Genomic DNA, 16,121 nt, shown 5'->3' with positions numbered 1-16,121 from the left:
ATATATCATTTCCATCTTCCTTTAATTCCATCTGGGTCGACAACGATTTGTCCCACTTCATCCTTCAAGCAACTCACCCCCATCACATCACACCTCTCTTTCGCTATCTGCTTTGCAATCCTGAATACTGCTTTCTGACCCTCTTCCGAATCCAAGCGTTCTCCGAACATTTTCCTACGTGCCTCCTGCGCCTTTGCTACCTCTTTCTTTGCAGCGTTCCTGGCTGCCTTATAACTTTCATGCTCTGCTGTTTCTGCTCCCGTACCCTTTGCCTTCTGCCACTCTTTGAACTTCTTCCTCTTCTCGTCAATCCTCTTTCCAACCTCAACATCCCACCACCATGTTTCCGAGTGCCTCGGTGGTCCTTTTGTCCATCCACATACCTCACCAACGGCTCCCAACAGACTAGCTTTCATTGACATCCAACCACTTTCAAGCTCAACCACATCATCCTCTACCCTACTCGGCCTCTCTTTTAATGCCTCCCTTACTGTCACCTCTTTCAACCTCCACACCTTCATTCTCGGATGGTACTTCACCCGCCGAGCTCTCCTCGCACCTTTCACCCTTATGTCGCAGACAACCAAGTGGTGCTGTGAAACAGCCTCCTCCCCCGGGATCGCCTTTGTGTCCCGGAGGTGCCCCCTATCTCGCCGACGCACCATCAGGTAGTCAACGGTTGTCGTCGACCCACCTGACGTGTATGTAACAAGCTTATTGTCCTCTTTCTGGAACTGAGTATTACAAATCAACAAATCAGCTCCATCAGCAAACTCCAAAATCCTTTCACCTTCTCCATTTCTCACACCATATCCGTAACCCCCATGAACTCCCTCAAAACCATCCATACTCCTTCCCACATGTCCATTCAGGTCTCCTCCCACCACAACAACTTCCTCATCTTTCACGTTTTCCATCAGCTTCTCTATCGCACACCAGAACTTGTCCTTCTCTTCATCGCTTCGACCAACCTGCGGAGCATATCCCGAGATGACGTTCACCAAGAGCTTTCCAATCATCATTTTCACCATCATCAACCTATCACTCACTCTAGTCACACTCACCACACTGTCTACAAACTCCTCAGAAAACAGGACACCAACACCATTCACGCCCTCCGGGCACCCTTGCCACACAAACTTGTATTTCTGTCCCTGCCTACCCTTCACCATTCTCACACCACTTCCCTTCCATCTCGTCTCTTGCACACAACATATGTCCACTCTTCTTCTGACCAATACTTCCACCACTTCTCCTGATCTCCCTGTCATTGTCCCCACATTCCATGTCCCAAACCTCAGAAACCGATCTCCACTTCGGGCTGCACCCTGCCCATATGTACTTGTGATTGTCATGGTTCTCTTTTTGAGGCAATGTTTTTATGGCCGGATGCCCTTCCTGACGCCAACCCTCTTAGTCGTCTCTTACGACACGCAGGGATACGGTGTACCTATTCTGACCAGGGTACACACTGGGCCTAGCCCGAACCATGAAAAACAGCCCCAGACCTTTATCCTCCTCCACCAAACTTTACAGTTGGCACTAGGCATTCGGGCAGGTAGCATTCTCCTGGCATCCGTCAAACCCAAATTCGTCCATCGGACTGCCAGATGGTGAAGCGTGATTCATCACTCCAGAGAACGTGTTTCCACTGTTCCAGAGTCCAATGGCGGCGAGCTTACACCACTCCACCCGACGCTTGGCATTGCGCATGGTGATCTTAGGCTTGTGCGCGGCTGCTCGGCCATGAAAACCAATTTCATGAAGCTCCCGACGAACAGTTGTTGTGCTGACATTGCTTCAAGAGGCAGTTTCAACTCGGGTAGTGAGTGTTGCAACCGAGGACAGACAATTTTTACACGCTTCAGCATTCGGCGGTCCCATTCTGTGAGATTGTGTGGCCTACCACTTTGCGGCTGAGCTGTTGTTTCTCCGAGACGTTTCCACTTCACAATAACAGCACTTACAGTTGACCGAGGCAGCTCGAGCAGGGCAGAAATTTGACGAACTGACTTGTTGGAAAGTTGGCATCCCATGACGGTGCCACGTTGAAAGTCGCTGAGCCCTTCGTTGCGGCCCATTCTACTGCCAATGTTTGTCTATGGAGATTGCATGGCTGTGTGCTTGATTATATATACCTGTCAGCAATGGGTGTAGCTGAAACAGCCAAATCCACTAATTAGAAGGGATGTCTGCATACTTCTGGTCATGTAGTGTATTTCGTGATATGTGCCTATGAAAAAGCAGTCATCGGAAGTAGCAAAGGGACTATGGTTAGTTTATGACCAGGTATGACCTACCCAAGTCATATGTCATTTAACCATTATGGTTAAACTGCCAAAATCAAGACTCTCTGCTCTGAAGAATCACCTTCACTCCTTCATACCTCTTTTCTCCCGCCTCTGGAATAAACTCCCTCACTCTCTTCAATCCCACTCCTCCCTCCAGGTCTTTAAAACAGCTGTTCACCACCATCTCTTATCTTCCCCCATCCAAAACCTTGATCTTTTCTACCCCCGCTAATTCACCCCAGATCCACTTTTTTGAAATACCAACTTCTTTCCTGGAAGTCCTTGCAGTGTCCTTGTGTTTTATACTTCTCTCCCCCACACCCCCTTCCCACGCCTCCTCTCCCCAAGCCCTCTCCCTCCCACAGATCTCCCGATGTCCCTGCTCTCAAATGTTGTGTTTGTGTGCTTCCCCTTCTCTCCCCATCTTGTCTACCGCTCCCCTTATTATATGTTTTATGTCTCCGTTTGATTTTTTGTGTGATAAATGTTAGCTCTTTCACAAGCCTCGATCCTGTATACAAAAAAGAAAAAAAATGTCACCCAATTTGATCTCCTTTTAGAAACCCTTTTATCTATCAAGTCTCATGAGCTGCTGCAGTGGTTTTTGGACAGGGTGCTGAGGCAAAGGTAGTAAACGTGATTGATTAAGCAGAGAATTTAGATTCTGACCGTGGTACCAGCCAAAAGTTGTACCCGTTGGCAAATCTATTGCAAACGATGCTTCAAAATGCAGTGCCTCCTGTTCACACAGAAAACGACTCCGTTTTACTTTCACTCATTACTGCTTGGAATCAATCCCAGGATTCGACAGCTGAAAATATCATACTCAACAATTAATCTGTACAGCTAGAAGCTCAATCAGAAAAGGCTGAACAGTACACCAATCAAAGCACAGAGGCTGACTATCGAAACTCTCACAATTGTCTAAACCGAATGAGCCTTACTTTCTCGGCTTTTATAATTATTAAAGGAGATGATTAATTCTGTGAACAAGGACCTTAGGAAAATAAGATGGTTCACCTTTGAACCCTTGGCCTTCTATTGTATAGCAGTAATTAAGTGAAGCCGAGAGGGCTTTGTAATTAAGGGAATTTCACAGTCAAAATAAGTTGCATCCCATGTAGTTTTGCCAGTGCAGACAAGCAATGGTCTCATTTCCTCAAGCGTCGAAGTACGTTCGTTTCATATCCAATCTGATTCGCTCAATAGGCACTTGGCTGGCTTCATACTGAGCTTTTCCACTGGAGATTAAAATTCATTTATTACTGTGCGACAGAGATGTTCTATTATGATTGATGATACATGATGGATGGATTGATGAGAGGGAAGCGGAGGAAGTAAGGAGAGAATTGGGGTGTGAGGGAGGGAGGGGTAAGGGGATAAGTAAAGAGGATGAGTGTGAAGTGAGGTACGGAGAAGAGAACAATATCGATGATTTCATTTATCAACTGATCATGCAGCTGTCAAGAACACTGGCATATTTTCCTTCTGTAGTCTCTTCTCGAGTTTGAAATACAATGAGTAACAAGCTTGCCCCAAGGGGAGGAAATGGTAAAAATTAGGCGTTGATTATCTTTCATTCTGCATCAAACGAGCCATACAAACATTAATTGCAGCACCCTTGGCTATTCCTGCAGCAATTACATCAAAGAGAATTGGCATAGAGGCGCTGCACATTGTGAAACACAATCCATTGCTGCCGTTTACTTCATATTTTAACTCCTTGTCCTCTCATAAAACCCACACCAGATTTGGCTGACAATACATTCCAAGTGAAAATGAAAAACAAAACGGGATAATGAAAACAGCGTTTCATGACATCAGTGTAAAAAATGCCAGTCAAATGCCTAACGAATGTTCAAGTTGCAAAACCAAAGTGCTTTTGTGGTTACGGATAGCAGGAAGGTAGCTATCCGCAATACAATATGGCCGCACAGCACAGATCATTTGTTGGAGAATGGAAACAAAAGTGGAGAACTAAAAGAAGGAAAAAAAACAATATATCTTCACGGCCATTGTCAATACGAGTGACAAGTTTGAATTTGACATACTATTTTGATGTTCCCACTTCTGGAGAGAAAAAAGCGGTCGTCCGACTAATTACAACATGGCGGGAAGTGAGTGTGGGGTGGGTGGGGGTTGGGGGTTTGGACGACAGGCGAAGATTAAATTGGTTTAATGAGTCCGGCTAATTATGAGCCCCACTGGGTAAGGGCGGCCACGATTCAAAACCAGAAATGCAGCTTGGATGGCAGTGTGCCTTCTTTTGACAAGGCACTCGGGCCTTGGTAATTCACCCTGAGGACAAGCTTCCTTCCTATGTGAATCCACATAACAATGGCGAAGAAAGTATGAATGTGGAATATAAAAAAGAAACCTCATGGATACAGGGTTTCTCTGATGATGAAGTGATGCCCTTTAAACATGTATACATGATTATATCTCTGTATCATATTGTTGAGTTGATTCCTCTCAATGGTATAAAAATACATTTATGATGGGAATAGCTCAGTTGATTTTTACAAGTTTAGATTTACTGATTTTGACTCTCGATGTTCCTGCTCTTAAATGTTGTGTTTGTGTCCTTCCCAATCTCTCCCCATCTTGTCCACCGCTCCCTTATTTTGTGTTTTATGTGTCGGTTTGACTTTTTGTGTGATTAACGTTAGCTCTTTCACGAGTCTCGATGTTGTATACAAAAAAAAAAAAAAAAAAAAAAAAAAACTTCTTCCAGGTCTATGGTCACTAAAAATCAAAGCAATTGATGTACAAAAGCAAGTTCAATCATCATTGACCTTGTTTCTAAAGGATGCAAAGCAACTTGTAAAATGTTATGGAGAATGCGGGCAACAAAATTCTGGGCGAAGAAGCAATAAAATGAACAAAAACATGGAGCCAAAGCGATTTGCAAATAGAATCACAGCAACAATAACATTTAAATACAAACCATCTTGGAAGACTCGCTCAACGTTCAGTCCATACGTAGCACACGTCTCGTAGTACGTGCAGCGTTTCAAGTCGTTGGAAAGCTTCCGGGCACGGGCGTCGTCAATCACTCGTGGATTTGTCGCACTGATCGCATCTGCCAGGCCAGGTGAACCACACAAATAATATTATATGTTGTTGAGGTGGTCGTCGGGTGACATGGGTAAGGTGAGAAGAATGTTGAGCTGCAGAGGCAATTAATTCAGTGCCTTTCATATTGAAGTAGATTACAATTAAAAGTACTTTTGTTTTGGCATGTAAAGGAGCTATGTTTGTAGATGTTGTGCAACTTGTTGCTATCCTGAGAGCTACATTATTCCTTATTTTATTTTAAGTTTTTGTATATTATGATCTGGAGGAGTGACAGCCCAACTATGGTTGGCATAACAGCCCGGATGAACTGTTTATAGGTTGTGATAAGTAATTTTGTGTTGTCCAAAGATTGCATTCATGAGTGTGTTTAGTGTGTTGATTTTGCGGTTAATCTTGGCGGTGAGTTGATCCGTGTGTTGTGTAAAGGCTATTTGGGCATCCAATGTGATGCCCAGTAATGTTGGATGTCTGTTGAGAAAAGGTTGTTGATTGAAGAGAGTGATGGTTCGATGTGCATTGGATTCATGTCTGTCTGGAGTGAGAAGGATTACAAAAGATTTGGGTGGAGATGCCGTTCTGCAGTTCAGTATGAACCAGTTTTTTAAGATTGCAGAGAGATTGTTGAAAAGTGTTGGTAGCTTGGACAAAATCGGAATCTTGTGAGGCAATGGTTAGATCATCTGCAAAGGATAGAAGTAGTCAGTTGGCCTAAGGGGTCAGGGAGTCATGGAGGAGTAGATTGAAAAGTGAGGGAGATAGCACAGAGTTCTGTGGGACACCATTAGGTAGAGGTGTGAAGGAAAAGAGGGTGTAGTAATTGTTTAATTGCTGCAAGATTACATCATGAAAGACCAGCAGCCTGCTTCAACAGCACCGCTGCCATATTGAAATGCTGATTTCTGTCTTCCCCCTCTTTCCTCACCCCCTCCCCTCCGTTTTTCTCTTTTTCTTTCTCTCTCTATTTCTTTCGTTCTCTATTTATTTTTATTTTTTATACTTATATATTTCTTTTTTATATTAATGTATTTCTTTTTATTATCTATCTATCTATCTCTCTGCCTGTCCCTCTCTCTCCCTACCTCTCCCTCCCTCCTTCCTCATGGATGAAGAATGACTAAATAAACAAGAACGAGAATTGCTTTGCAATATATTGTCCCATGCCAACGTGATATTTTCAAAGTCCAAAAAGGGCAAAACTGAAAAATTTATGAATCGCCCTAAAACTCGAACTTGTTCTGTAAATTATAATAATAAAGCCTTGTACCAAATTTCAGTTGAATATGTTAAAGGGTATGGGGAAAAAGTCTGAAAAAAAACCCACAGGTGGGACAGACGGATAGACAGACAAAGAGAGAGAAGGACGGACGGACGGACAGACAGAGAGATCAAACATATGGTCCACTCCAGTTAAACCGGTAGGGGACTAATAAAAAGGAACTGCAAAAGTCCTCTTACTTCAATTGGACTACTTCTCAAATGTATATTCCTGAGTTGGTCTTCACTCAAACATCCTTGATCAATCTCCTTGTGAAAAAAACTCTTTTCCAAGAAAAATTATACTTGAAAATTAAACAAGCGTTACGCCTAGGTCCCTTGTCGGTGAAGTGATGTGAGTTGACAAAGTGGAAGATGCAAGGCGGCCATCTTGGATTTTGACGTGGCGACCCAATTTTCAATAGCGTTCTTCCTTATGTGTAGATACACCCACACACCAGATTAGAAGTTAGTAGTTCGTTTATTTTTCAAGATATTTCACTCACAAGGTTCAGACATATATATATATGGTGGCGGCCATCTTGGATTTTGACGTGGCGACCCAATTTTCAATAGCGTTCTTGCTTATGCCTAGATACACCCACACACCAGATTAGAAGTTGGTACTTCGCTTATTTTTCAAGATATTCCGCTCACAAGGTTCAGACATACATGGCGGCGGCCATCTTGGATTTTGAGGTGGGTTGCACCCACACACCAAATTAGAATTCGGTCCTTCTCTTACGCACGCATGCATGCACGTCCGCACGGACGGACGGACGCACACACGGACAGAGGGGAAAACCATAGTCCCCCTTTCGCTCCGCGGTGCGACGGGGGACAAAAAATAACTGAATAAGAAAAGTATTCACTCTTAGGTACAGATCAAAAAAAAATTGCTTGGATTTCCAATAACAGTTTTACCTTTATCCCTTCTGCTCTACAATTAATCAATTTCAAATAGAGCAAGACGTACATGCATCCATTCACCTCTGTTACAGCACAACACTTGTCTTAAACATGGATATAGAAATACCGTAATTTTATTTCCCAGAAATCAGTACAGGCTTTGGGAAGTTTTACAATCCGCAATTGAATAATAGGTGCAAGGCATTCCATGCTTTATATTCGATGAACAATTGCTGTATTGTGGCTGTTAAATAAATGAATGCAATGTCAAGGTAGGTCCCTGAAGCCAGCAATAGATGTAAAGTTGATCAATCACAAAAATAGAGGGTTGAAAAATAAAATTTTGCAGAGACGCACACCCCCAAGACCAAGGACATGACACAAATGGCTTAAAAGAAGATAGTGGCTGAGTCTCAACTCATGTCAGAACAGCTGTACATACAAAGGTACAACAAAGTATGCACAATCATCCACTGGCACATCTGCAAAAATATTCAATATTCCATTCCTGGGAAACTCATGGAAAGATGAACAATATATGAATGAATGATCGTTTTAAGGCCATTTCTTCCCCGCTAGAGCAGGGGTTGGCCTTGCGGGCCCCATGACAATCATGGTTCCCTGTTTGAGGCAATGTTTTATGGCCGGATGCCCTTCCTGACGCCAACCCTTAGTCGCCTCTTACGATGCGCAGGGATACGGTGTACCAATTCTAAGCCGGGGTACACACCGGGATCATTCATCCCAGCAAGCTGGTACTCAATTTGCCGACCAAGGATGACAGGCTGAGTCAACCCCCCTGGTGTTAATTCAGCGATCGACCGGGATTCGAACCCAGGATCCTTGGATCCCAAGCCGGCACCCTAACCGCTAAGCCAACATGGAAAGATGAACAAAAAGCAATAATTGAGAACAAGGAAGTAACTGATGATCCAATCGAACATGAATTTTTTTTTTTTTATGTTGAAGGCTCCAGTCACGGATTGTACAGTACTCATCAAGGCCAGGTCTTAAATAAAGGAGCTGCATTGATAGAAACGTGAAGAAAGAGAGAATAGCCAAAGAGTTTTTGAGGAAGTAAAAAATCTGTTTTTTTTAAAGGGGAAGGTCGTTAGTGATTGGAAATACATGGGAAGGTAAAGAGTTCCAGAGTTTGGCAATGGTGGGGAAGAAACAAACATCATAACGGCCCACCCTCGAGTTGCCAATGGTCACACAATAATCATGTGATGGATATCGAAAAAAAACACTGCAACCAGATACCGTATTAGGTACAAAAAAGAAAATAATGCATTGTTAATTGAGGTGTCAGTTCCCAGCGATTTTGACACAAACAACGCAGAAATCAGGAAAATGACCGAATACCAAGATCTCAAAAATGAAGTAAAAGATCCTGTACGTAGAAGAGTGCAGAAATTGTACCAATGATTATAATTGGAGCAACGGGAATGATGAATAGTAACCTTACGGTGATTTTAAAAGCCATCCCTGGGAATATTAATACAAACAAACTACAGTTGGAAGCTATCTGGGGCTCAGTGACGATCCTCAAGAGCCCTTGGAACAAAACTTTGAGAACAACAAAACTTTACAGCTTGGTCCATAATTCGTGACCCCCTTCCCAAAACGGAGGTGGAAACTTCGAGACCTGGGAGGATTCTGTTCCACCTTCTGAAACCCACATATGGAGATAACAACCAACACACGCAATGTCTCTCCTGTCTCTGTGTCTGTATGTCTTTGTACATCTCTGTCTCTATACGTCTCTGTCTATATGTCGCTGTACGTCTCTGTCTATATGTCGCTGTACGTCTCTGTCTCTATGTCGCTGTACATCTCTGTCTCTATACGTCTCTGTCTCTATGTCGCTGTACGTCTCTGTCTCTATGTCTCTGTACGTCTCTATGTCTCTGTACGTCTCTGTCTCTATGTCTCTGTACGTCTCTGTCTCTATGTCTCTGTACGTCTCTATGTCTCTGTACGTCTCTGTCTCTATGTCTCTGTACGTCTCTGTCTCTATGTCTCTGTCTCTATGTCTCTGTCTCTATGTCTCTGTACGTCTCTGTCTCTATGTCTCTGTACGTCTCTGTCTCTATGTCTCTGTACGTCTCTGTCTCTATGTCTCTGTACGTCTCTGTCTCTATGTCTCTGTACGTCTCTGTCTCTATGTCTCTGTACGTCTCTGTCTCTATGTCTCTGTACGTCTCTGTCTCTATGTCTCTGTACGTCTCTGTCTCTATACGTCTCTGTCTCTATGTCTCTATGTCTCTGTACGTCTCTGTCTCTATGTCTCTGTCTGTACGTCTCTGTCTCTATGTCTCTGTACGTCTCTGTACGTCTCTGTACGTCTCTGTCTCTGTACGTCTCTGTCTCTGTACGTCTCTGTCTCTGTACGTCTCTGTCTCTGTACGTCTCTGTCTCTGTACGTCTCTGTCTCTGTACGTCTCTGTCTCTGTACGTCTCTGTCTCTGTACGTCTCTGTCTCTATGTCTCTGTACGTCTCTGTCTCTATGTCTCTGTCTCTATGTCTCTGTCTCTATGTCTCTGTACGTCTCTGTCTCTATGTCTCTGTACGTCTCTGTCTCTATGTCTCTGTCTCTATGTCTCTGTACGTCTCTGTCTCTATGTCTCTGTACGTCTCTGTCTCTATGTCTCTGTACGTCTCTGTCTCTATGTCTCTGTACGTCTCTGTCTCTATGTCTCTGTACGTCTCTGTCTCTATGTCTCTGTACGTCTCTGTCTCTATACGTCTCTGTCTCTATGTCTCTATGTCTCTGTACGTCTCTGTCTCTATGTCTCTATGTCTCTGTACGTCTCTGTCTCTATGTCTCTATGTCTCTGTACGTCTCTGTCTCTATGTCTCTATGTCTCTGTACGTCTCTGTCTCTATGTCTCTATGTCTCTGTACGTCTCTGTCTCTATGTCTCTATGTCTCTGTACGTCTCTGTCTCTATGTCTCTATGTCTCTGTACGTCTCTGTCTCTATGTCTCTATGTCTCTGTACGTCTCTGTCTCTATGTCTCTGTCTGTACGTCTCTGTCTCTATGTCTCTGTACGTCTCTGTACGTCTCTGTACGTCTCTGTCTCTGTACGTCTCTGTCTCTGTACGTCTCTGTCTCTGTACGTCTCTGTCTCTGTACGTCTCTGTCTCTGTACGTCTCTGTCTCTGTACGTCTCTGTCTCTGTACGTCTCTGTCTCTGTACGTCTCTGTCTCTGTACGTCTCTGTCTCTGTACGTCTCTGTCTCTGTACGTCTCTGTCTCTGTACGTCTCTGTCTCTGTACGTCTCTGTCTCTGTACGTCTCTGTCTCTGTACGTCACTGTCTCTGTACGTCTCTGTCTCTGTACGTCTCTGTCTCTGTACGTCTCTGTCTCTGTACGTCTCTGTCTCTGTACGTCTCTGTCTCTGTACGTCTCTGTCTCTGTACGTCTCTGTCTCTGTACGTCTCTGTCTCTGTACGTCTCTGTCTCTGTACGTCTCTGTCTCTGTACGTCTCTGTCTCTGTACGTCTCTGTCTCTGTACGTCTCTGTCTCTGTACGTCTCTGTCTCTGTACGTCTCTGTACGTCTCTGTACGTCTCTGTACGTCTCTGTACGTCTCTGTCTCTGTACGTCTCTGTCTCTGTACGTCTCTGTCTCTGTACGTCTCTGTCTCTGTACGTCTCTGTCTCTACGTCTCTGTCTCTGTACGTCTCTGTCTCTACGTCTCTGTCTCTACGTCTCTGTCTCTACGTCTCTGTCTCTACGTCTCTGTCTCTACGTCTCTGTCTCTACGTCTCTGTCTCTACGTCTCTGTCTCTACGTCTCTGTCTCTACGTCTCTGTCTCTACGTCTCTGTCTCTACGTCTCTGTACGTCTCTGTCTCTATACGTCTCTGTACGTCTCTGTCTCTATACGTCTGTCTCTATATGTCTCTGTACGTCTCTGTCTCTATGTCTCTGTACGTCTGTCTCTATGTGTCTGTACGTCTCTGTCTCTATGTGTCTGTACGTCTCTGTCTCTATGTGTCTGTACGTCTGTCTCTATGTGTCTGTACGTCTCTGTCTCTGTCTCTATGTTTCTGTACGTCTCTGTCTCTGTCTCTATACGTTGTTACGGATTCGTCACTTCCGTTGTTGTGGTTTTCATCCACTGTAAACATTGTTGATTCCATGTACTATTATTGTTTTCAAAAGGTTTATTGTTTATGAACCGTTTTCAAAAGGTGAAAAAGTTAGTGTTAAAAAGAAACAGGGAACCGGATCGGGAACTGGACGACGACGAAGAGGAAGAGGAGTAAAAGAAGGCGGAGCGAGTGAAGTCGGACAAGAAGCATAGTGGCTTTGCGGTCCGGAGCGAACGTTGGCGAGTAAGAGTCACGAGTGAACTTTTGGTTTCCCAGGAAAGGGATTCCTGCGACAGAGTTGTTATCGCTGTGACAGATCAACCTGCGTGTCAGGTTTTGCGGTGGATTCTGAAGAGAATCATCGTCGGGCCGTTACGTCTCGAGAACGGGCCGTCGGCCATTTTGACTCGCACCTTTGTGCGTTGAGCAAGGTTGCTTTGCCTCGCTTCAGCCTTTGCGCGTCGCGCAAGGTTTTTCTTTGCTTCACGTCAGCCGTTCTCACCGCATTCAGACGTATCTGGTGTGTGTGTGTGCAACGCGGATTTTGAAGGTAAATCTGAGGTTTGCCGACTGCGAGCTGTGGAACGTCCATACCCGAGGGTGTGATTTCCCAGTCGCCTGGAGGGCGCCTTTGCACAGCTTTGGCAGGAGGACTGTAACTGCCAACCCAACGGGATTCTGGTCTCGATTGGACATTGATCTGACGATCGCCGGAGCGAATCCACTTTGGCTTGAAGCCGGGAATTAGAGACATTGGGAATCTTCTTCTTTCCGCTCACTTGGAGCACAGTGAGTTATATATTATGAAACTGATGGTACCATCAGAGGACATATTGATTGTACTTTTGATTACTATTATTGTTGTACTGTTATTCTTGTGTGATCTTAATACAATATTTGTTTGTGAGTAACAATTGGTGTGGCTTCCCCATTGATCTTTGACATACAGAATAACACATTTTTCTGCCGTGACTCCTCTCGGGGCTCGGAGGTACACCGTGACCAGGGGGTCGGGGAGGAGCACGTAACGTCTATGTCTATGTACGTCTCTGTACGTCCCTGTTTCTATACGTCTATGTCTCTATGTCTCTGTCTGTTCCTGTTCCCATCTCTGCCTCTGTCTCTGCCCCCGTCTCGCCGTCTCTGCCCCCGTCTCGCCGTCTCTGCCCCCGTCTCGCCGTCTCTGCCCCCGTCTCGCCGTCTCTGCCCCCGTCTCGCCGTCTCTGCCCCCGTCTCGCCGTCTCTGCCCCCGTCTCGCCGTCTCTGCCCCCGTCTCGCCGTCTCTGCCCCCGTCTCGCCGTCTCTGCCCCCGTCTCGCCGTCTCTGCCCCCGTCTCGCCGTCTCTGCCCCCGTCTCTGCCCCCCGTCTCTGCCCCCCGTCTCGCCGTCTCTGCCCCCCGTCTCGCCGTCTCTGCCCCCCGTCTCTGCCCCCGTCTCGCCGTCTCTGCCCCCGTCCCTACGTCACTGCCCCCGTCCCAACGTCACTGCCCCCGTCCCAACGTCACTGCCCCCGTCCCAACGTCTCTGCCCCCGGCCCTCCGTCTCTGCCCCCGGCCCTCCGTCTCTGCCCCCGGCCCTCCGTCTCTGCCCCCGGCCCTCCGTCTCTGGCCCCGTCTCTCCGTCGCTGGCCCCGTCTCTCCGTCGCTGGCCCCGTCTCTCCGTCGCTGGCACCGTCTCTCCCTCTCTGGCCCCGTCTCTCCGTCTCTGGCCCCGTCTCTCCGTCTCTGGCCCCGTCTCTCCGTCTCTGGCCCCGTCTCTCCCTCTCTGGCCCCGTCTCTCCCTCTCTGGCCCCGTCTCCCCGTCTCTGGCCCCGTCTCCCCGTCTCTGGCCCCGTCTCTCCGTCTCTGGCCCCGTCTCTCCGTCTCTGCCCCCCGTCTCTCCGTCTCTGCCCCCCGTCTCTCCGTCTCTGCCCCCCGTCTCTCCGTCTCTGCCCCCCGTCTCTCCGTCTCTCCGCCTCTGCCCCCGTCTCTCCGCCTCTGCCCCCGTCTCTCCGTCTCTGCCCCCGTCTCTCCGTCTCTGCCCCCGTCTCTCCGTCTCTGCCCCCGTCTCTCCGTCTCTGCCCCCGTCTCTCCGTCTCTGCCCCCGTCTCTCCGTCTCTGCCCCCGTCTCTCCGTCTCTGCCCCCGTCTCTCCGTCTCTGCCCCCGTCTCTCCGTCTCTGCCCCCCGTCTCTCCGTCTCTGCCCCCGTCTCTCCGTCTCTGCCCCCGTCTCTCCGTCTCTGCCCCCGTCTCTCCGTCTCTGCCCCCGTCTCTCCGTCTCTGCCCCCCGTCTCTCCGTCTCTGCCCCCGTCTCTCCGTCTCTGCCCCCGTCTCTCCGTCTCTGCCCCCGTCTCTCCGTCTCTGCCCCCGTCTCTCCGTCTCTGCCCCCGTCTCTCCGTCTCTGCCCCCGTCTCTCCGTCTCTGCCCCCCGTCTCTCCGTCTCTGCCCCCGTCTCTCCGTCTCGGCCCCCGTCTCTCCGTCTCTGCCCCCGTCTCTCCGTCTCTGCCCCCGTCTCTCCGTCTCTGCCCCCGTCTCTCCGTCTCTGCCCCTGTCTCTCCGTCTCTGCCCCTGTAGCCTGCATGTAGCCTGCAGTAGTCAGGAATTTCTTATTAAATGTAAAGATTAGCTCCCTTCCCATTGTGTAGTAATTAAAGCAGATATGCATTGAGTTAGGCAGGATTCCAACCCTCCTTGTGGTTGAAAGAAGACGTTGGTTCGTGGGTGGGGGAAGAACGGGCCGTGAAACCTTCCCGAAGGAAGTAGGGCTGAACGACCACACGTCACCAACAAGCGACCAATCGTAGGACGTGGGACCTTCCAGAAAGAGGTGGGGGGGGGGGGGGGGAATGACTGCACGTGACCAACCTCGGCCAATGGGAGGTCGTGGAACCTTCTAGAAGGACATTCCACCTGATAAAGGCCCGTGCCGATAATGCTTCAAGCTCTCTCTCCTCGTTCGTCCTTCAAGTTGGCTGTGCTCGAAGCTGGTTCGTCCGTGCTGCCCTTCTCCTTCGTCCTCGAGCTGGTTTGTCTTCCGGACCTTCCTTCAAGTGGTGGATCGTCTTCCGGACCTCCCTTCAAGCGGCTCGTCCGGATCGATCCGGGCCCCACACGCGCGAACTGCCACCCGAGTCAGCGTCGGCACGTCCACCGGTACGAGTCTAACCGATGTGTGATTCACCCCATGTGCGAGTGTGCCAGGCGACTATGTTGAGATTAACATAGGTAAGAATTGTTAAGTCTGCTTCTCGTCCTTTTTTGTGCCATTGAAAATAAAATACGTGTACATTTTGTTTCCTTTCGACCTGCTCATGTGCGCCCTTTAACCCATTGACACAGCATCGTCCAAAACAAAATCCGGTTGCTCAATTAGGCCCGTAGATTACGCAGCGTAAAGCCGCGGCCCACATCGTGCGACCCGCTCGACGCACCTGATTGGAATAAGGTGTGGGAATGCGAGGGGTTCAATTCCCGGTCTTCCCGGCCACGTGGTCTCGAAGGTATTCGGGTCATGATCGATAACCCTTCGACCCGTGATCGGAGTTGCTGCGCAGCCCGCCGGCCGTGAGTTTTGTCTGAGGGGAAACGGGGACTTAACCCCCCATTCCCCCCTCCCTTTAGTATGTCAACAGGACCGGGGATCCACAAATATATATATTACCCAGGCCTTACCCCTGGGTCTCGGTGGACCTCCGGACCCCGAGAGGGTCCCCAGCAGAAAGATGTTTTTATCCCTCACTGGAACCAGCAAATGAAACAGTCGAATCAAATGATGCAACCCCACCCGGTTATAAGCAAACCATAATCTATCTATAATTCCAGTAATCTCTGTCTGTCTGTACGTTTGTCTGTGACCGCTGTTTCTCGACAACCACGGGTCCGATATACTTTTAACTTGCCAGGTATATTGCTGGGGACCCGAGGATGTGCCTTTTCAAGGTTTCATATTAATCGGACAATTACTTACCGAGCTATGTCCAAAAAACGATTCAACCAATCAGAGAGCAGCGAACTATCGCGTGTGCCGAACGTGGCGGGCACACTCTGCCTCGGATGGCACATTTGAGAGCGTATTCATTTATTTCACGTTTGCAAACTATGTTGGCGCTAAACTATGTTTTACAACTAATAAAAACGAATTTGCGATTCATTCGCTTTCCTGCGCGTTTGTGCACGCGATGGCGATTTCTTTACCAAACTCCGGAAGCCGTTCGCTTTGGACCAAACCATTGCATGTAAATAGAGGGGGGGGATTGTCACCACTCGCAAGCCGTTCGCTTTGGACCAAACCATTTCATGTAAATAGAGGGGGGGGATATAATTTTAGATATAGATATAGTACGGGCATGCCCTAGTATATTATAAATCCCACACAAAGAGCCATACCGCAATGGGGCAAGCCATACAGCAATGGGGCAATCACACACTTTCAAATCCTACAACAATATCCTTATCAAGCCCCTCAACCCCACACTCACGGCACCTCCCCCAATGTCTCTGCTCCACTC

At 47.6% G+C, this 16,121-nt stretch overlaps 1 protein-coding gene across 5 annotated transcripts in view; it reads right to left on the bottom strand.

Moving 5' to 3' along the window:
* Positions 1-16,121, bottom strand: part of LOC137431519 (arf-GAP with GTPase, ANK repeat and PH domain-containing protein 1) — a 709,868-nt gene that overhangs the window by 204,703 nt on the left and 489,044 nt on the right. For all 5 annotated transcript variants that reach the window (XM_078782192.1, XM_068122904.2, XM_068122907.2 and 2 more), the window contains one exon: positions 5,239-5,373. In XM_078782192.1, the coding sequence (XP_078638318.1) occupies positions 5,239-5,373 (135 nt within the window). The remainder of the gene's footprint in view (positions 1-5,238; positions 5,374-16,121) is intronic.

Source organism: Myxine glutinosa, chromosome 7, assembly GCF_964187855.1.
Source record: "Myxine glutinosa chromosome 7, kmMyxGlut1.1, whole genome shotgun sequence".
NCBI classification, from domain to species: domain Eukaryota; kingdom Metazoa; phylum Chordata; class Myxini; order Myxiniformes; family Myxinidae; genus Myxine; species Myxine glutinosa.
The sequence above is the reverse complement of the archived record's forward strand: the minus strand, read 5'-3'. Positions and strand labels throughout refer to the sequence as shown.